Below are 21543 nucleotides of genomic sequence, written 5' to 3' on the forward strand. Positions count from 1 at the left end.
GGCCAGATGAGTTGGAAATGTCTGCAGCTGTTAAATTGGCGGCTTGTGTGCCACTCACTATAGCTAAAGAAGCACTTAAGATGAGAGCAGGTGGGGTCCAAACAAGATTAGAGGATGAAACACATCCCTCACATGTTTGTGGCAGCTTTTTTAATCTGGATGTCTTCAACAAATTCTCCAAAAATAGCAGAGAAGACGATTTACACCAAGGCTGTAGCGATTGTATTTCAGGGTATGTGAGCCAAGAAATTATATTTCATTGTAATTCTGGGTTATTCCACTCCACTAATCTCATTACGTTGAAATAGGCTGAACAATTTGCCTTTTTTTCCCATGACATTTGTAAATAAATGTCTGTATCATGTTGGGCAGCCGGTGAATATTAGCCGTCCTTTTGTTACTGAACAATGGCACTGAAAGATCCACAAAGACACTGAGATCAAGAGAATTCTGTGGTGGTCGAGGGGTGGTCATTGATGCTTTCTTCTCTCCCCCTGCCCCCTCCTCTTCCAGAGGAAAAGAGTACGGTACTCTGAACTGGACTTCGAGGTAAGATCTCGGACCTCATCCCCCCTGTCATCAGCCTGTCTCTGCTTTCTTGTGCTTCTGCCAGGACTTGAGTAACGCCTAGAGGAGTAAAAAAAAACAACGCATTGCTAAACCCCTTCCCTCGCTCCTGTGTCTCCCTTGCTCTCAGATCAGTGACCTGTTTCAGACTTATCTTACATAGTATGCTGTTTCTCCAACATTGGCCAGTCAAGCTGTCCCTACCTACAGTCTGTCTTTATGAACAAGCGGATGTGTTATTTGAATCTGGAAACCAAACCTTCCAAACGACATGCACAGTTAAATCCAATGAGTTTGTCATGTCTTTTTTTGGGGTCCTGGTTGAAGAAACAGCAAAAGTAAAATGCTTCTTGTGTCTGGATAAAAACTAGTAATTCCGTCCTGGGTTGACACGTACCGTATGTGGCCGCAGTTGGTTTGCTGGTTATATCTGTTGGAACGAGATGGTTTGGCAGTGTCTGTGAGTATGTTTGTGTTAAAAATGACTCGAGTGTCCCGTGAATCGCCAGTCTCTATGCAATAAAATACAAGCCATCTCGTAACACTGCTGCCCTCCCTGTGAACTCCTTTGAGTATTGGCCAATGCAGAGACTGGACATTCACCTCCCGCCATGGACACATATCATTTAAACGTAAAGGGTATGAGTGAGGACAAGCTACTAACACTGATTACAGCTGATCATTTTACTTATCTGGCCTATTTATCTGGAGTCATCTGTGGCTTCTGCATGAACAAGGAAACTGGCTCTCCTTGAAAGCAACCCTTTTCTCACCAACTGACTATTGATTTTTGAGAAAGAGACATAGAAGAACCTCTAAAACAGCAAAGTGTACACTTCTATGAGTTAATGAAAGGTAAATCCATTTTCAACCATGCTTTTTTTTCTCCATTGATAGAGTTGGCTCATCCCTTTAGACTGTCAAAAGCGAACTTCTTTTTTACGAATATACTGAATACTTAAACAAATTAGAAATCTAATTATGTGTTTCAGGAAGTCAAGTCAAGTCAAGTTTATTTATAAAGCACATTTAAAAACAACCAAGGCTGACCAAAGTGCTGTACAATAAAATACAAATATAAAATACAATAAAACACAAGTACATAAAAAAAAGTAAAAGTAATACCTTATACTCTTAAGTTTATACTCTTTAGTATTTGACTTCAAGCTGGATATCTTGAAAGAAAGAGCATTCAATAAGAAAACATTGCGATCAATTTGGTATATCCCCTCTTTTATTTCGGACACTATAAAGTGGTGGGACCAGTTGCTCCAAATGGTATTTACTAAGCCTGGTCTTTAGTGCTAAGTTGGCTCCAGTCTTTAGAATGGACTTGGAAAAGTCGTGTGAAGGCAGGGGCTACTGTCTAGCAGGTACCAACTGTAACTGTACCAGTATACTGTAATGCAGATTTTGAATAAACCCTGGTCCTAACTAAGCCTAAATGTATGTATAGTCATAGCAAGATGGTAGCTTATCTTGCAGAATGACAAACTGGCCTAGCTGGACGAGCTTAGGTCCATTGACGAACTTAGCTTAAAATTGCCCTTAAGCTCTGTTTGTGCAACCTTACTTCCAACCTTTTCTTTAATGCACCGGTGTTGATTGTTCTTTATTTTGTATGTTACATTTGAGATTCTTGAAAACCTAAAACTGTAGAAGAAGTCAAGGAGATAGTAGCACCTTCTAACTGAGCAGAGATGAGAGTACCCACTCTGAAGTAATTGGAGCCAGTGCTAAGCGCCAACTGGCCAGTAAGTGTGCGGGTGTGAGTGCTGGCATCCTGCCCCTGTGTCACTTTCAACCTCACAAGCTGCTTTGACGATTAGCTACCGCCGAGCAGCTCCAGCACTGCCCATTAGCACGGAGAGACAGCAGTGGCACTGACAAATGCAGTTCGCTGTCAGAGAATTACAGATCCGGGTTTAACTCCCTTCGGGACAGCCACATTCGGAACACAGGGATGGCAGTTTTTTGACAAATATAATTTCAGTGAGGGTAAGAGTTAAATTCTAGCCCATCTGTTAGATTTTTTAATGAGTTTGACAAAAAAGAAATCCTGATTTAACAGGATCACCAGTTAGCAAGAACCAGGCTGTGACAATGGCATTTTTGTCACTCATTTTCACCAGATATTCATGTAAAGGACTCGCTTCTGCAGCACTCGCAGTTGCCAAATTCTTAAAGACAGAGGAAGTGGATAATGGATGAGCATGAGCCAGCAATCGATCGACAGTGTCTCGCTCTAACCCCCCTTTTCATGGCTGGCATCACTGCAGTCCCTCAGCATTTTACCCATTTTCATTCCCCCTGCCTGTCCCTACACGGCTCTCCCTCCCTTCATTCTTTTTTTTGTTTTGTTTTTGGTTTGTTTCTATTTGCTTCATTTCTGCTGTCCCTTCCTTTCTTCCCTTCCAGAAAGTGATGCACACTCGCAAAAGACATTCTGAGCTGTACCATGAGCTCAACCACTCGTCCAAGTTCCACACCATAGACAGGTATAGCAGGGACCCAGCCATGTCCACATTCAAGGTAAGATCATTGCCCTGAGGCAGGATGGGAACCCACTGCACCCGTGCACCTCCACCTCCTATCCTATACAATACTTAAACCCCCAACGCCCCACACCCCCCATTCCGTGCCATTTCTGGGACGCAATAACTAGCTTCAAAGGAAGTGGTCAACAATGACTAAATATTATCAGCGCTGTGGTGGCGACATTGTATTTATTCGTAAATGCAGCTTTCAGCCAATTATAGGCATAAAAATTCCGAGCAAAGCTCCCACTCATTTACAAACATGAGGTAGATTTGAAAGCAGCTGTATTCATTATGGTTTCCTTTTTTCATGGCAAATTGCTGTCTTAGAAATGTGAAAACATTGTTTGCGCTAACAAGGAAATCTAAATGCAATGTGAATACTGTATACAGTGTTTTCATTGCCGCTTGATTAATTCATTGTTACACTTATTATCACAGTCCCGAAGAACTGAGCATTAACTGCCTTATAAATATTTCTTTAGAGGCACATTCTGTTCCATCTTTCATACTGTAAATTACTTTTGTACCTGATGTAATTGGCCTGAACCTCATTTATTTTCACTTGTGCTCGGTGCCTTATTAAGAGCCTATCAAATGAGTTGATCGCATGAGCTTTTAGCAGAGGGGTAATCAATCAGAGCGGATTAATGAAATCCGAATGCTGCAGTTTTAATACCTGTGAAACTGTTTGTCACTCCTTACCAAACTATCTCACCACAATTAATTACAGGAAAGGGAAAATAAAAGACAAAGAAACAACAACAGCACATCTGTCCATACGCACAAATGGTTTCGTCTGTGCTTGTGTCGAACCGGCTAATGTGTCCGTTTAATTTTCTTTGTGCTGTATGGAAATGTTCTTTTAAGTGTGTGTCTGTGTGTGCCTGCACAGGCCACGAGGTGTGTGTCCATGGGGGGTGCCTGGGTGGGCACCTATGCACATGAGACAAAGACGCCTCCTTGAATCATTAATACATCATTAGCAGCAGATGAAAGAGTCCCCCGCTTGCTCCGCGCTGACCTTCAGAGGGCTACTTTCATTAAGATTTAAACACGCGCGTACACGCCTGCATTCCACTCATCTGCTGCGCTTTAGTGCGTGGAGCCATGATGAGTTAGCCAACCTTGATAGGTGTACTTTCCCCTGGCATCGATGGTATGCTGGTTTCACATCTAATTTACACCGCCAGAGGAGGAACAGAGGCTAGTCTGACATCTCTCATATTCCCCATGCTGTGAAGACACACACACACAGAGGGAAACATGTTGCAGTTTCCCATTGCCAGAGCAGCGGCCTTTTACTTCACTCCTCATTTGCTCTGCGTCTTGATCAAGATTTTCAGAAGCGCTGGCTGACTCCACGTTCGCTCATGCCAAGCAACTACTTTATGGAGGAGAAGAAAAATGGCAGGCGCTCGCAAAAGAGCGAGCCATATATTAGAAGTCTGCGGCTCTTAACAACAGTTGCGCCGTAGCATGCTAATGTGCTTCAGAGGGAGCTCAGGTGTGCTTTGAGATTATGCCCGAAACGTTAAAAGAAGCGAGAGAGCAGCCACGAGTAATAGACGGCCCGTGTTTAAAATAATTAAGTCAAATCGGAGCGCGTATTTCCTCCTGGTTAATGACGTCACGCGAGTTATGATGTGAAAGGACAGCACCGGTACGGCTCAATCCTCCAATTCCATTATGTTAAAAGTAAGTAGGCCGTTCACTTAACTGCGAATAATTACACGGATAATGCTATCAGCGTCAGGTCTTTGACAGGCCCCAGCTTGAATTCGGCTCTGCTATTGTCAACATCTCACTTTGAGAGTCACCCCCAGACACGGACATGCTGACTATACAGTAATTATGGAGATGAGAGGGGTTTGTGCTAGTCTGTGCGAGCGGATGTGCACGTTCATACACTCACGTATCAGAGAGCCTACGTGTGTGGCAGCATGCCTCTCTGTGTGTGGATGTGGCCATAACTTGTTTCTGTGTGTGTGTGTGTGTCCACTTGTTCCTTCTTGTTTGTGTGTTTATCCGTTTTATGTTTTGAGATCACTGTGATGCACTGCCTGTGTTTGGAGCACATAAACTGTGTTTAGGAGACAATTACTGCATGAGTAATGATATAATCGTTTCATAATTACTTTAATAACCTCCCTTCTACAGCGTGTGACAGAGTGACAGTGATTTTCACATATCCTACATGAGTGATTTAATTGCAAACAAAATGGCATTTCGCGAGGATATCTCCTCACGGGTGGACACCCAAAGTACCGTGGAAGTTGAAATTCACCTTTAACTTCATATGGCCAATTGACTTTGTCACTTAAGGACAGGCTCTATTGAGTGTCTCACCTTTTTAATGATGAAGGAGGTCGGCCAGTTCATCGCAACCCCTCGGTCCAGTTGCCTACATAATGTTATCATAAAACAGTGCTTTAAACGGAACCCTAAATACCCCTGTTGCCCTTCTAACTACCATGGCTGGTGTTCGCCCACAACAGGTCCCCCCTCCCCCTCCACCGAGGCACAACACTGAGCCATCTCTAGTTCGCAGAGCATCCCTGGTTTACAAAGAAAGTCAAAGTAAGACGTGCTAAAACAACATAAACCTTGTGGTGTAAAGCCCCTCTAATGCTGCTAAAGTAGGCAATGTACCTACATGCTACAGTTTGTACCTCATAGTTTGCCACCTTTTGTCCTGAAGCTGTGTTTTCATACAGTCATTTGTGCATTTCACATTGAAGCGTCTGCTGGTTGAATTCCTCCCCCCCAGAATAAATGCTCAATTGCAGCTTATCAGCTGTGACTGGGTTAGTCAGGCTTTGGATTTCTTTACATGTTGATAAGTAGTGCGAATGGATGACCTTCCATTTGTCCGCTGTATTACAGAAGATAGCTTGGTATATACTGTATCTGAGCATTGCCTAAAACAATAAAAAGAAACACTGAACAAGCTGTCCTTGAAGGCGTAAGAGTTCAGGTTTATGAACCAGGTTTATGAACCTGAACTCTGTTGGAGTATGTCATAGTAATAAAGCGTTGCACCTGCAGAAGCATTAAAAATAAAATGTGACAAATTACACATTCATTATTATCATGGTGAGAATAGTAGGAATACCTGTATTACAATGATGCTAAAGATTTTACACACCCAGCCTTTTTCTGGGACATGTAGCTTGTAGGTTTTCATAAAGTGCACATTCAGTGCCCATAAATATTCTCCTTTTAAAACCTGAAATGTTCCAACCCAAGACAGGAGTTTAAAAGAGCTAACGAAGTTGGCAAGTTAATTATCTAGTTTAATTTAGATAGTAAATGTGAAGGTTACTTGACTAGTTTAAACAGCTAATTACAAATTAATCTTAAAAACTTGACAGCTGAGAGCAGGAATGAAATGCATACTTTTGTGCAAATCTTTTGTACCACTTTTTGAGAAAATACAAGAATGTTAACAGCAGATCTGTTAGCATTAAAGGAGGAATTAAACTTAGCAACCATGGTACTAGCTGCAGGTCTGCAAGAATTTATCATGTGTAATTACAGTAAAACAAACGGTGTCAAACTATACTACCTGTAGCTGCTCATTTTCCACCTGTCGGTGCTTCCTCATTGTGAAGTATCTGTATTTGATGAACCTTAATATTATGCTGAACCCCCCTTCCCAGTGGTATGGTGTGGTGTAACAGTTCTGTGCATCGTCGCGTACACCCTCATGTCTCAGCGTTCAGGTAATGAATGCTAATTCCTCCTCCTTCATTAAGCCCTTTGCAGTTTCATATTGAAACTCTAAATCTGGAGCGACTTTATCTGGACGGATGTCCAAGGACTTGTATAGTGGTGTGATACAGGACTGGATGTTCATGAGTGAACTTTTTTTCTTAATATCCTGATTTTGTAATGTTTTTATGTTGTGAAAAAAAGGTGCGTCCATTGTGTCCATTTTCAGTGCCTGAGTTAAATCTTACGATCTAAACACCATAACCACATAATAAACCAGTCTGTAAAGACAACAGCCCATCCAAAATGATTTATAACAACCTCATAAACCATGATATTATGTTCATAAACTCATGCACTAAAAAGGACTAAACGCTATGCACTTTTATGTGTGCTGATGAAACACTGAAAAATATTGCAAAAGGGGTCAGAAGAGACCTGATTCATTTTGCTCTCTTCAGGTAGGAGCTCTGTGTTGGCTGTGTTGGGGAGATGAGTGGATATCAGAAACACAAAGAGACACGGACACATTTCTTTTTTGCTTTCACATCTTATCCAATTTTCCATGTAAGTGCAGTGGGCTTACAGTGGTCTTAGGCATTACATGTACCCTCACAGATAGAATCAACACACTTCAAACTCCTGATTTTGCTTTTCTTGTCTCTCCTTTTTCTTCCAATCTCATACAGCCATATTCTTGTTAAATCTGTGCTACCTGGTATCTGGTAATCCTTATATTTACCAGATGTCTGTCCAGAGGCTGAATAAGCATTCTACTTAATAGACTGAAAAGGATAGGAAATATGTGACTGGAAAGAAGTAGGAGCCAGACAGACTACTGCAAGGGTCCCCATTAACCTCCATGCTGAAGATCACCTTGTCTATCCGTTCTGAAGCTAGCAGACATACTCCCGCAGTCTGAAAATAAATTTAAATTTGGCTCTGTGTTGCATATACTATTGAAAAACTCATCAGAAACACTCTTAATGTCTTTTTCAGCCTAACACAAGCATATGCACTATATTGCCAAAAGTATTCACTCAACCATCCAAATTATTGAATATAAGTGTTCCAATCACTTCCATGGCCACGGTGTATAGTCAAGCACCTAAGCATACAGGCTGCTTCTACAAGCATTTGTGAAAAAATGGGTTACTCTAAGGCAGGGGTCTCGAATTCCAGGCCTTGAGGGCCGGTGTCCTGCAGGTTTTAGATCTCACCCTGGGTAAACACACCTGAATCAAATGATTAGTTCATTATCAGGCCTTCTGGAGAACTTCAAGACATGTTGAGGAGGTAACTTAGCCATTTAAATCTGCTGTGTTGGATCAAGGACACATCTAACACCTGCAGGACACCGGCCATCGAGGCCTGGAGTTCGAGACCCCTGCTCTAAGGAAATGGAAATGATTAGCAACTCATCTAAGAAGTGATAGGCCAGGTTAAATCACAGAGCCAGGTGAGTGGATGCAGAGTCAGAGAGCTTCATGGAATAGGTTTCCATGGCCAAGCAGCTGCATCCAAGCCTTGCATCAACAAGCGCAGTCCAAAGCATCAGAAAGCACATAGGATGGCGCCACAGGACTCTAGAGCAGTGAAAAAATGTTCTATGGAGTTGCGAATCATGCTCTATCTGATAATCCAATGGACAGGTCTGGGTTTGGTGGATGTCAGGAGAACGGTACTTGTCTGACTGCTCTGTGCCAAGTGTAAAGTTTGGTGGAAGGGGTGTTTGGTATGGTGTGGGGTTGTTTTTCAGGAGTTGGGCTTCAGTCCCAGTGAAAAGGAACTCTTAATGGTTCAGCATACCAAGACATTTTGGACAATCTCGTGCTCCCAACTTTGTGGGAACAGTTTGGGAATAGCCTCTTTGTGTTCCAAAATGACTGCATACGAGAGCACAAAGGTCTATAAAGACATGGATAAGCGAGTTTGGTGTAGAAGAACTTGACTGGCCCTCAGAGAGTCGTGACCTAAACCCGATAGAAAACCTTTGGGATTAATTAGAGTGGAGACTGGAGGCCAGGACTTCTCTCTAACATTTGTGTCAAAAATTCCCAGAAAAAATGCCTAAACCTTGAAGAAAGCCTTCCTAGAATAGTTGAAGCTATCCTGAGCTGATATCATATTAAACCCAATGGATTAAGAATTGTATGCCACTCAAATTTGTATGTATATAAAGGCCGACGAGTGAATACTAAGGGCAGTATATTGTATTCCTCTTACTTCTTTGATGCGTTGTTTAATGCAGACACATAGCAACTGCGAACGGGGTTTGAGAGTTGTACAAGTTAGTCTTAAATTGTTAGCTGTTATTTTGCTTTGTTGACCCAAGAACAGCAGTTACTGACCAGGAATCAAGTGGTTATTCTGTACAGTTACAAAGTCATCTGCCCACATATGAGAATGATATCTGCAGTGATAACACTTGTGTTACACTCTGCTGAAGTGGACAGAAAGTGGGCCTTCACATTAATGCTAATGATGAAAACAAATTCAAATCCTACTCTGTTTTAAGTACAGTAGATGCTCTGACTGGGGCCATATGGCTAGCAGATGGATGGAGTGTAGTTTCATTGTGCATTCCACAAACGAGGCAGGATACAAATGGAGTCAGTGGGGTTACTAAAAGACAGAGAGCGTGTAACACAGTATGTATTAGCATTAGTGTCTACACTAATGTTTAGATTTAGAACAGCTTCTTGGCCTCTGTCACTGTGGAGTTAGCCTGTCATTTTCTATCCATTCCACAGAGTTCAGAAGGTCATAACACAAATTTGCATGCAGTGCCCAATGATGCAGTGTTGTGCCTCGCTGTGTGTGGGATGGACGGTGGGTGTGTGAGTGTGAGAAAGAGCGCTTCCACTGCATAATGACTTGGCTGATGTATTTTTTAGCTCTCAGATGGGTTATATTTCCATCCCATCGTCTGCTGTGTTCTTGATTAAATGAAGCGTGGATTGGCTTCCCTCTCCTGATAGACAGCGAGGACTTAAGCAGAACGCAGCGGGAAGGAAAAAGGAGAGGCGAGGGACAGAGACAGAGAGAAAACAAGCCTTGCTTTGTTTTATTATTTTTTTTTATTTTTTTACTGATGCTAGATCAGAGCAGGAACGGCAAATTTTCGATTATGAAAGCATGTAGCAATTCAGCCTGAAATGGCTGTAGGGATGTGTGAGAATTACACGATGAAATCCTTGTCTGTTAGGCTACACATGGAAGCATATTGGTGCATAGTCTGTCTAGGAGCATACTCCATTAGCCTTCTCCATTAAAGTGGAGGTGAGACTTGGGTGCTGTCTTAGTGATATTTATTGATATTCCAGCAAGGTTTTGAGGCCACTGTAGGGAAATTTAGCCAGGGTAATGTGCAAGCTCCGGGAATGTTTCACGTAAAATGAAGATGTATAATTTTAAATGACAAAGAAGCCAATTTTTGTTGACTCAGTTAGGGCAATTTGCCTGCACTTGCAAACCCCGTAGGTCTCGATAGTCAATTTGCCGGCATTAAGCTAAGGAGTTTCAATTTCACATTCCAGCAATAAAGCAAGTCCTCCCCTCTTCTTCCTCTTCATATCTCATTCTCCCCTCTATTCGTCCTCGCAGCTTGACATTTTCCCTCTCGCTGTCTCCCTCATTTTCCCATTCCTCCCTCTAAACTCAGCCCTGGGTGTCACGTTTGAGGCATTAATTGAATAATTAATTCCTCTCATTAGCTTGTTTTTAATTATTTCCTTGCCTCCCCCTCCCCTTCTCCATGCCGAGTATAAATTCATCAGCTGTTTTCATCCTTCCACACAAATTGCCCATGAAAACTGAGCGCTTGGCGAAGTATAGCGTTAGCACACTGGCTCTATCAGTGGCTCCTAATGAGGGGACGGGTAGTCCAGGCGGAACAAGCCTTACACTGGCTTCGTGCACCAACAGGCACAATACTAATTTAGCTCATTTAGTGTCCTTGGGCCAATTAAAGGGAGGTGAAAAGGTCCAAATCACATGCTGGAACTGTTTTCTCTATAGAAGCAGTGGCCTTGGATTGCAGAGGCCCAGACAGCAGCAGCAAACCAAGCCTGTGTGTCTGATTGCTCGTTTGTTTGCAATGTGTTACACTAATGGAATTTATTTACCCTACATTCTCCAAATTTGGCTCCTTTGAAGGGCCTTATTACTTGTGACACAGATTCTTTCCCAGCTAAGGGGGTAAACGGTGCTAAGGACTGCTATGCATGGACAATTTTTGCCCCCTCCCAACCCTCCACCTAATATATTATGCCAGTGGTGAATAGGCAATCTAGATTCAGTCATTACCTTGATGATATAATGAAATAAACACACAGAAATGTTGAAACAGGCAAGGTCCGGTTCAGTGACCCTGAAGCCCACTGATAGATGCAAATGACCGTTGTATTCTGGCATCCACTCAATCTGCTCCTGCATTGTTTGATGTTACTTTCATTTTGTTCTTGTTTAACTGTGATTTCAGTTCTCTTCATGTCCAGTCACAGTTTGAGTTCATTTATGTATTCACACATGTCAAGAACCTAATTCTCAGTGTCTTTTCTTTGCCTTACTACAACATTTTATTGATTTCTCTTTTTTTTTTCTTCCTGTTTTATGTCCTTTGTTTGCTGACTGGGCTTTGTGTTGCATGCTTGTTGTCATGTCCCAGTTTGAATGTAGCCAGACAGTCAGCAGAACCATGGGCATCCAAGTCAACAAAGGTAAAGTTAACCCACTTACCCACAACCCACCTGTCATCTCCCAGAGACAGCCTGCCACATTGCTCACCCACACTCAGACACGATTTCCAATTCCACAGTCCAAATGAGGGGGGTTCTGAGTGGCAGAGAGTGGGCCTCATCCACCAACATTGTAGCAGAGGCTTCTAGAGATGGCCTTAGATGTTTGTGCTGTAGCGTTGTTTGAGTGCGTACCCTCCCACTGACTCCCTACGTGTTCTCTTCACTTTGCTTTGTTGTGCTTGCAGCTTGTAGCGTTTTCTACCTCATAGCTTGCCTGAAACTTTTAAGTTCAGGGCAAAATTTTCTGCTTTCTGGCTTCAACCTCTTTACCCAGCGTTAGAAGGTGTATTTGGGGTATTGCAGTGCTAGTAGCAACATGAGTTCAATTTTCCCCTGCTGTATCTGCAAAAATATAATGGAAAGTACATTTCAGGACCCCCATGATTCCTCATTAAACAGCAGTGGAGCGCTGCAGGTGAGTTGCTTTTGTGTGCTAAATTGCGAAGGTATGTAAACCTGTATTGTTTGGTACAGTTGTGAGCACTGATTGTGCATAAACTCGGCTTTTAAAGGGTAGTTGTTTAATCGCAAATTGCCATTTTGATTGATGAAAGGCAGAAATATGAAGGTACTCATTATCATGACTGAAGCATGTAAGAAAAATGAGCCATAAATTCAGCCTTCAGTAATGGTCCATTAAGTTTAACCTATTGCCTAAACCCTAATATGCTTGGCTTTTCTAGTGGCTTTTGACGCATATAAATAAGGTATATCAAAGTCTTCTTGTGCACTTTGGACCACTTTCAGCATGATTGCTGTTTTTAGGGCACTCCCCGGAAGTCTCGTTATGGCCAGTTGCCCTTGTGTCTCTGTAATGTTGGCTTCATGTCAAAGGTAGTTCAGTTTTCAGTTTCTCCAACTGAAAACGCTGCATCCAGATAAACAGAATCCACTTTGTGCTATTTCCGTACCTGGATGATTGAGCGTGCATCAAGACATGAAAGCTGCACGGTTGGTGCTGGAGAACCAGCTGTTATAACCAGTGATCATCCTCCATAAGAATTGTGGGTGGTTTAAAATAGGATTTGTTTGCTCTATGCGCAGATTTGGAGATCCATGGTGCGATCACAGTCTGTCACATCCAGGAAATCAGGGGCCGTAACAGCATCACAGTTCAATATGATTATAATGGGACTTCCTGGGAGTGATCTGAAAACAGCAACCATACTAGAAAAAGTGTGGACATGCCCAAGACAAGATTTTGCTCACAGCTTATATTGACATGATCGAAGAAAGAAACAGTAAATCTGACTCCTGAACAGTGGTTTTTTGACATTAAAGGGGAAGACTCTTTACACAAAGCAGCACCATTTTTGCATCTTTTTATCTAGTCACACACATCAAGACACACTTCCAAACACCCACACAAACTCTGCGAAGCTCTCCCTGAAAGAAAGCTGTGCAATTCACTATTTTATAGAGAAAGAAAAGAATAAATACGAACATAGAATTGGGTGTTTTGCAAACTTTTTGCAGAAACTTAAAACTATGTAGGATAAAAAAGAAAAGCTTGAGTCAATATGTTCGATATTAACTGCTGCTGGGAATCAATCTGGGGCCGTTCCTGAGGCGGGCTGGGAGTTGGAGTCCAAATAATGAGTCCCCACCTCAAGCCCACTGTGGCATAAACACATAGCTGTATGAAGCCGCTGATCTGTCAGCACAATAACCAAGAGAACTCCAATGCCAGACGCCTTTGGACTAAAAAAAAAAGAAGGATAACATTGCAACGTTACAGCTGGGGAAACACGGTTTATGTATTTGAGCCAAAGGCAGAACATACAGAGTCAGCAGCGTCCACTTTATAGCCCAGCTTGAACTTTTTTTATGTGCTATGTTAACACCTACAGTGTAAAATCAATAATGCAGATAGCGAAGATAGCATTTCCTTGCACTAATAACCAGATTAGTTATCTTCTTTCAACATCATTCCAAAAACATGAGCTTCAAAGCCTTCCAGCACTGTGCAGGAGGGCTTCAAGAATGAGATTATACTCATACTCGCATCCCTTATATAGTAGTCGTAGGTACTGTTAGTTACCGTCAGCTGTGTAGCATGTAGAGTCTTTTCTTTCACTCTGTCCTCGCATTCACAGTTCACCTCTAAGCACTGACGGATCAGGATATGGAAAATATAGGCTGTTCCAACACATTTCAACTGTAACCATGCTGACATTGATCACTGTCTGCACTGTTTCTGTCCATGTGTGCATGATGTGTGTGTGTGAGTGTGTTATATATATATATATATATATATATATATATATATATATATATATATATGTATATATTTATATATATATATATATGTATATATTTATTTATTTATTTATTTATTTTTCGTGAGAGCTGGTGAGAGAGATGGAGACAGGGAGAGACGAGGGGTAAGGTGTAAGCTCAAAGCAACAACTGCCTGCTCACCTGATGAAGGTGTGGGAACAATGCTGTTGTTTCAGGGCAGAGTTGTCAGTGACTGTGATCCTCACCCCCCACCTCCCCCTCACCCCACTCCCTCCTCCTCTGTCCTCCTCTCTCTCTCTCCCTCTCACCCCGTCCTTGTCTTCTCCCTCCCATTTCATCACCACAGAGGGAAAAGCGATGGAGCATTTCGTCTGCCGGCGGTGAAAAGAACTCATCGAGTGTAAGTAGAGGGGGTTTCTGGCAAAGAGAGAGGGATGAGATGGGGCTCGAGGGCAAGGAGGGAACGGAGTCAGGCAGAGATGGTGAACGGGAAGAGGTAGACACGCAGTAGCAGCACAATCGCGTTAACCTAGTCTCCCAGGGATGAAGTTGGGCTTAACTGCAGCATTACCCACAGTCCTGCATTACAAAATGTTCCTTCGCCAGCATTTAGCATGCAAATTGGCTCCTAGATTATGCCTTTTGTATTCATTTTACCAACTGTCAAGCTGTGACGCAGGGAGAATGATAATCAGGCAGATATTGCCCCCTAGCGCCTCAGCAACGATCAACACACACTGCGAGGGGGGGTGGGAGTGCTGTGCAACTGCAGATCAATGAGTCGTGTGTGTGTGTGTGTGTGTGTGGAGACAGACAGGGACTGAGGGTGTGAATAACTCAAAATGAGTTATATGTGAGTACTTCAGAGGAGTTTCTGAAATAAAGCAAAGGTAAGATTGTGGAAAACAAAACAAAAAAGTGAAAGCTGCAAGAGAGCTACTGGGAGGTGGCAATGAAGAACAGAAACGGTAGCGCTCTCTCTCTTCTTAATTATATGTCCAGACAGGCATCTACTCTCAAGATGACCAGTGAAAATACTTTAAATATTCATCTTCTGAATGATTATTTTAGAAGATGAATTTCCAGCTCAGTAAGAACAAAGCAGCTGGATTCATTGTGTCTGTGGAAAGCATCACAAGTGGTCCACCTTGTTCTTTTGTCTTTGTATGTTTTTGCTCCACCAAGAGTCATTTGTTCCAGCGATCCCTGGTGTCTTTCCCCGTTTGTGTCTGTGAAATCACTGTGTGAGATTGCCGGGAGATAACGAGTCCAATTTGAATAATGGCCCTTATCTGATGAATAATGCCACCTCCTCTAATTCCATTTTTTGGCTAATCCCCTGACATGTATTTTACATGCGTGGCGGGCTCATCTGCAGGCCGCACGCTTCCATCACAGACCCCGTGCTTAGAAGCTTTCATGCTTTTTGTGAGTTTATTTCTGGTTTAGAGAGTTAGGAGACAGAAGATGTGTGCAATTTCTGCAAATGGCACACATCAGAGGTAGCATTTTTGATAGGTAACTATTGAAATCTTGTCCACGTTCCTTAATCTTCACTTGAGAGTAAATGTCTCGGTCTTCTGTTGATGGTAATATGCAACAATCAGTGCAAGAACCTTTACAGTGAGACTTGAAATGGACAAAAAATTTATATATATATTGGGTTTTTTTTTTATCTGTGCAACTTACCCATATCAGAACTTGGAAATCAAGGTTCATATGGAAATGCTAATTTAGTGCACTGTTACAACCCTGTAAGTGCAGTGCTAAGAAATGATTTGTTGAATGTTGCGGTGTATCCGTCTCCAAAACTCCCTGCAGGCTAAATAAAATGTTCCCATTGAATTGTTTTTACAGGATTTTTTTTAAACATTTTCCCGATTTTCGTATTCCTATTATTCGTATTTCTTTGATTTAATTATGCTCACCAGACACTTTATTAGGTACACCTTGCACATACTGTGTTGCCGACTGGACTGCCTTAATTCTTCATAGCATAGATTCAACAAGGTGCTGGAAACATTCCTCAGAGATTTTGGTCCATATTGACATGATAGCATCACACAGTTGCTGCAGATCTGCTCTGTCAGGCACACACCAATGATGTGAATCTACTGTTCAACCACATCCCAAAGATGCTCTAATTGATTGAGATCTGCTGACTGTGGAGGCCAGTGACTACAATGAACTCACTGTCATGTTGAAGAAGCCAATTTGAGATGATCTGAGCTTTGTGACCTGGTGCGTTATCCTGCTGGATGCAGCCATCAGAAGATGAGTACACTGTGTTCATAAAGGGACTGACAAGGTCAGCAACTATACTCAAATATACTGTGATGTTTCAGTGATGCAAAATATCTCCTCCAATATTACACCACGATCAGTGAGATGATACAGGGCAGTATGGATTCATGCTTTCATGCTGTTTACACCAAATTCTGACCCGACCGTCCAAATATCAGAAGCAGAAATTGACAAAGAAACAATTCAGACTTGGCAATGATTTTCCAATCTTCTGTTGTCCAATTTTAGTGATTACATGCAAACTGTAGCCTCAGTTTCCTGATGTTAGCTAACAGGAGTGAGCTTCTGCTGCTGTATCCCCATCTGCATCAAGGTGCACGACATAATGTGCATTCAGCAAGGCGCACAACATAATGTGCATTCAGCAAGGCTCTTTTGCACATTTGTAACGGGCAGTTATGAGAGTTACTGTTGCCTTCCTATCAACTCAAAGGATCCTCACCATTCTCCTGTGTCCTCTGGTATCAACAAGGCATTTTTGCTCCTGGATATTTTCTCTTTTTTGGAATGTTTTCTGTAAATCCAGAGTATTTTTTTGCAGGAAAATCTTAATAGCATTTAGGCATGCAGACATGGTCTCAGATTGCTGAGTAGCTGCCATGTGATTGTGTGGTTTGATATTTGTGTTCATGAGCAGTTGAACAGGTGTACTTGACAAAGTGGCTGGTGAGTGTATCTAACATTGTACTGGCAAACTCGTCATATATCTCTGTTGCTGTATTTTTTACTTTGAAGTCTGAATGAAGACTAGATGAAGGCAGGGGGAGAAGCTGTTGAAGGTCAGTGATGTAATATCAGAGCCAGATTTATGAGCTCAGATCTCAGTCCCACAATCATAAATCCAAATTCAGACATTGGATGTACAGATAAGCCAATATGCTATAATTGGCAGCGAGAGAAAAACAGAGCATCACAGACCCAGAAGCAGAAGGCATGAGCTTGTTAGTTTAGGAAAAAAAGTACGAAAAATGTAAATCCTGTCACCAGGAAGCCCCAGAAGCTGTTATCGTGTTGATATACACATATATCAAAAAAAAAAAAGAGAGAAAAAAATGAAACAAGCAGTGAGATTACATCCATCAGTGATATGCAGAAGCATCACATGCCAGCATTTGAATTTTGGTGACTGTGATTGGTACTGGCCAAGAGTAATCGCTACAAGTCCAACTTGGCAAGGAACGAGAGCGGTTACAAGATCACACGGACGGTAAACAACTCAACAGTTCAGTCTAATTATCGAAATCGTTTTATTTGCCGGTAAAACCAAACGTCAGCGCTCCCCTGTGCTGGTGGCGATCATTTATTTTACATGACGACTGTGTTACCCACAGATACAGCGGGTACACAGGCTGAAAAATATTGCACTTCTGATATCTCGTGAAACGCGGTTATTGCTCTGGTCGTTAAATGAAACCGAACTTCCTAGGGTGGTGCGTGTGCTCTGCTAAAACATCTCTCTCGTGAAATTACATTTACACTTCAGTTTTTGCACAAATTACACTCGGTAGACCTTTTTATGAGTGATAAGCATGTTGCTTATCACTCATTGGTCATCAACCTCCTTTTCCTCCTTTTTTTTCCTCTTTTCTTTATTTACACTAAACTAAGCAGATGAATGCTAGTTGTAGCCTGTAATTAGGAAAAGATACGGGGATAATATTATCTTGTAAAATGTAATTCTCCATCAGACGGCATGAAAGCGTTTTCAGAATTTTCCTAACATGGTCGTCCTCCCGCCCCCTCTCTTTGTCCCTCTTCTCCATTAGGACAAGTCAACCCCAGAGGACCAAAGCTCCTGGGACAGCTTCAAGACCATGACCCCCGAGCTGTCCATCGTGCCCGGGGAGCAGAAGGACCGGATGGAACTGCACAATAAAAACTGGGACTCGTCCTCGGCTAACACCCCCGACTCATCCGAGGGAGACTTCCAGACTGAAGTGTGAAGACACGCAGACGTACACACCCACTGAAACAGACACGCTCTCTCGTGCCGAGGTGCAGATGCACACAGAGACACCGGACTACTGAAAAGCTATACATAGGTACACGAGTTCTCTGCAAGGATCACACACACTCACACACACTCTCTACTACTCCCCGCCTCCCCATCTCCTGCGATGTGCTCTGTCGGATCCCATAGTGTATGTTTACTGCTGCAGCGGACAGACATGGAAAGAAGACTGTTCTACTCTATATTTTCGCAAAGACTATTGAAAAGAAAGAACAGGGGCTTGACATGTCTGTGACTGATTAAAAAAGAGAAGATTTTTAAATGAACTTTAAAAGAAAAAAGAAAAAAAAAACTATGAGAAACTTATTTCAGAGAAATTGTCTTGATTTTATTCTGGAGAAGATAAAAAAAGATAACCTCTTTCAATTGTTTCATGACTTTGAGGTGGGGGTGGGAGATATTTGTTTTATAGCAAGGGGAAAAGATCTCACCGAGGTTTCTCACACTTGGGTAGCCTCCCCTCCTCCTCCTCCCTTCCAAGGCACCCTGTTTTCAATTTGCTTTCCCCCTTGAGAATCAAATTGGTCAGTCTTTATCTATTCCTTTTTTCTTTTCTTTTTTTCTTATTTGAACGGACAGGGAATGTGGGGGCGGGTGGGGGCGGAGGGTGGGGACAGAGCCTCTCGATGATATGTGCCATTCTCTCTTCTGTTTTTCAGGTTTCATTTCAACACTTTTATTCACCCGTTCCTATCGCACTCTTTGTGTTAACATCACATTCCTTCACTCTGTATATTTTTTTATGGTTTGGTTCCCCAAAATAAAAACAAATGTCCTCCCCTACAGGAAAAATAACACGACTGAAACAAACAACTACCAACCGAGTTGTGTTCTATGGTCCCATTGATGAAAAAAGAATCGATTCATTTGGAGAATTTGGTTGGGTTTGTGCTTGTGATGCTTTTTCATTCTTATTATATATCTATTTGTTTTATTTCCTGTAAACAGTTACACAGCACATAAATGTGAGCTTCCTTTCTGACATAATGTGCACCACGTGAGATCCCCCGCCCACTGCCCCCAAGAGAGGGAACAAAAAAGGATGCAAATCATGCAGATTCATGCATCTCCTTCTTTTCCCCTCTGCTGCTTAAAGAGAAGAGTAGTATAAGACTTAAATATCTGACTCCATTTCAACCATCACCAGTCATAGTAAAGCCAGAAAAGAAGAATATCTCAGGCACTTCTGCCTACATGGAATGCTTTTGAGATCCTGAGAAATGTGCTGCTTTAGAGTGAAGAATTGATCAGTTTCCCCCAGTCAAAAAACCTCTGTTAGCTTCAAATGACCTGAGGAGGATTTTGAATCCAGTAATGAGACATCACACGATCCGAGGACTTCATCACGAGCTCTACAAACATGCCTTTCTTTGCTTACAGCCAGCGCCGCTCCTCTGTTGCTCACTCTGCCCACTCAGTGTCGTGCTCCTAGAAGGCATGAAGTCTAGCAGCAGAGCAGAGATATGTAATTCCCCGCTCGCAGAAAGACGGGGAGGGAATCACAGGTTATAAGGCTACAAGGTGTCAGACTGAAGAGGAGCCGATGGTGATGTTTTCTGCTTGACATTCTACCTCCGTACTTCAGCGGTTACAAAAGGACGACCAGTTTTCTGCTGCTGCTACATTAGCACATCAGTCCTCCACACACCAGCAGAGAGAAAGTGTCAGAGAGTGCAGGATGAATTCAAATGATAGCTCCATAACTTTTCTGTCTATGTTCAAAGCAGCTGCCATTAATCTAACAGTGTGGATAGAAAAAAAAATAGAGACAGCTTATGGGTGAAGAAACGAAGAAAAATGGTAGCCGAGGAGGAAAGTTCTAAATATACACAGCAAAAAAGAAAAAAAGCCAGAGGCAGGCAGAGATGCCGAGGAAGGGGAGCGCTCAAAAACAGTAATTATCCGGGGATGGCGATTTGTCCTGACATTTTCCAATGCAGCCCTCAAACCATCTGTTTAAAGATCCCTAATGTGGTAGTAGAGCAGCACAGCGCAGATGGTGAGACAAGAGCGCGGCCCTCCTAACCTTTCAAGTTAATCAGCCGATAAGCAAACCTACAGCTCGCCCTCTCTCAGAGGAGCGAGATAGGTTTGATCCCAAGTTGCCGAGCTAAGGTCACATTCACCTGACCTTCTGTGAGGAGGCTCTGCTTTTCCAGATCTACTGCACAGTGTGTCCAACAGAACAAAGCAACTGTCTGCCAGGCCCCCATGTGAGTCCATGAGAAACCAATCATTTGTAGACCCCCCCCCCCCTTCCCATCAGAAACCCACAAGCAGAAAAGAAATAGTCAGGTTTGATTTTCACACAATGTGACGTTTTGATACAGCCCCCCTCCCCGATTTGTTTATTGTGGCGTGAACAGCTTCAGGCGCGGTGATGAATGGCTTTTAAGTTTTCTTCTCGGAGTAAACGGTAAGTGAGACGCTGCCTGTCTGATTGAGATATTCATCTTGGGTCTTAACATTTCGAATCTTCAACGTTTTCCTCTTCTGCGATGCATATTTAACCACGAGAAGATGCCGGTCAGAATGCCATCTCAATTTTTCTTCCTGTCAGTCTTACAAAAATCAACCCACACAAACAAGTACAAAGCTAAGGAGAGAAAATTTGCAACTCAACTCCATGTTCAAGCCAACTTAACCCCCCCACCCCCCACCCCATGTTCACCTTCGCCCTCCACCCTGATGCTTCAGTGTTAACCCGACCGCTACAACCATCCAACATTCCTGGTTTATTACTGAAAACTCATCCCTTTCTCCATTTTTGTTCTTTTTATACATAAGATTGTACAAAGTAGTCCTCTAATGTTTTCATAGTGTCTTTTTTATATGAAAATAAATTTTCAAATCGATCCCGGTGTGTTGTGTGTGGGTGTGAGCTGCATCAAGGGCATTTGCGGAGGAATACAAGTAGCCTCTGTCTTGATTTGGAGTGTACAATCCCGTGTTTGGGGTTTTGTTTTTTTCATAATACCACTTTGGGTGTTTGGGCATGACAAACTTTGTTAGCCAGCAGCACTGAAGCTTAACTGTGACCAATCAGAGGCCCCGCTGGTCTGTCTGAAAATTTAACAAGAACATTTCTGCTGGTTTGAAGTCTGGTTAAACTGGAATAACTGGGGTGGGGGTGGGGGTAATACTTATGCTAATCGCATCCTCTTTCAAGAAAGAACCCCCCACATCCACACCCGCCCAAAAAACAAATGCGGTTTTGTTATGTAACATAGTGAAAAATAGACACAGTGGATGGGCTTTAACAATCCACTCAGCAATGCTGGACTAAAGGAGCAAGAGGGGGAGAGGGGATGACATAGTGCGCATGCCTCGGTCACTCTGCATTTGCCCTCCGAGGGGCTTGTGGGTA

At 42.6% G+C, this 21543-nt stretch overlaps 1 protein-coding gene across 13 annotated transcripts in view; it reads left to right on the forward strand.

The window, feature by feature from the left end:
• Positions 1-21031, forward strand: part of adgrb2 (adhesion G protein-coupled receptor B2) — a 258273-nt gene extending 237242 nt beyond the window's left edge. For 8 of the 13 annotated variants that reach the window (XM_040020280.1, XM_040020284.1, XM_040020283.1 and 5 more), the window contains 4 exons: positions 514-549; positions 2986-3099; positions 14208-14261; positions 17932-21031. In XM_040020280.1, coding sequence (XP_039876214.1) covers positions 514-549; positions 2986-3099; positions 14208-14261; positions 17932-18108 — 381 coding nt within the window. In that variant the 3' untranslated portion in view covers positions 18109-21031. Of the gene's footprint in view, positions 1-513; positions 550-2985; positions 3100-11487; positions 11540-14207; positions 14262-17931 lie in introns of all 13 variants that reach the window. The other 5 variants (XM_040020289.1, XM_040020287.1, XM_040020285.1 and 2 more) reach the window with 5 other exon arrangements.
• The last annotated feature ends 512 nt before the right edge of the window (positions 21032-21543 follow it).

This window comes from Simochromis diagramma, unplaced genomic scaffold (genome assembly GCF_900408965.1).
Source record: "Simochromis diagramma unplaced genomic scaffold, fSimDia1.1 OVJJ01000753.1, whole genome shotgun sequence".
Classification (NCBI taxonomy): domain Eukaryota; kingdom Metazoa; phylum Chordata; class Actinopteri; order Cichliformes; family Cichlidae; genus Simochromis; species Simochromis diagramma.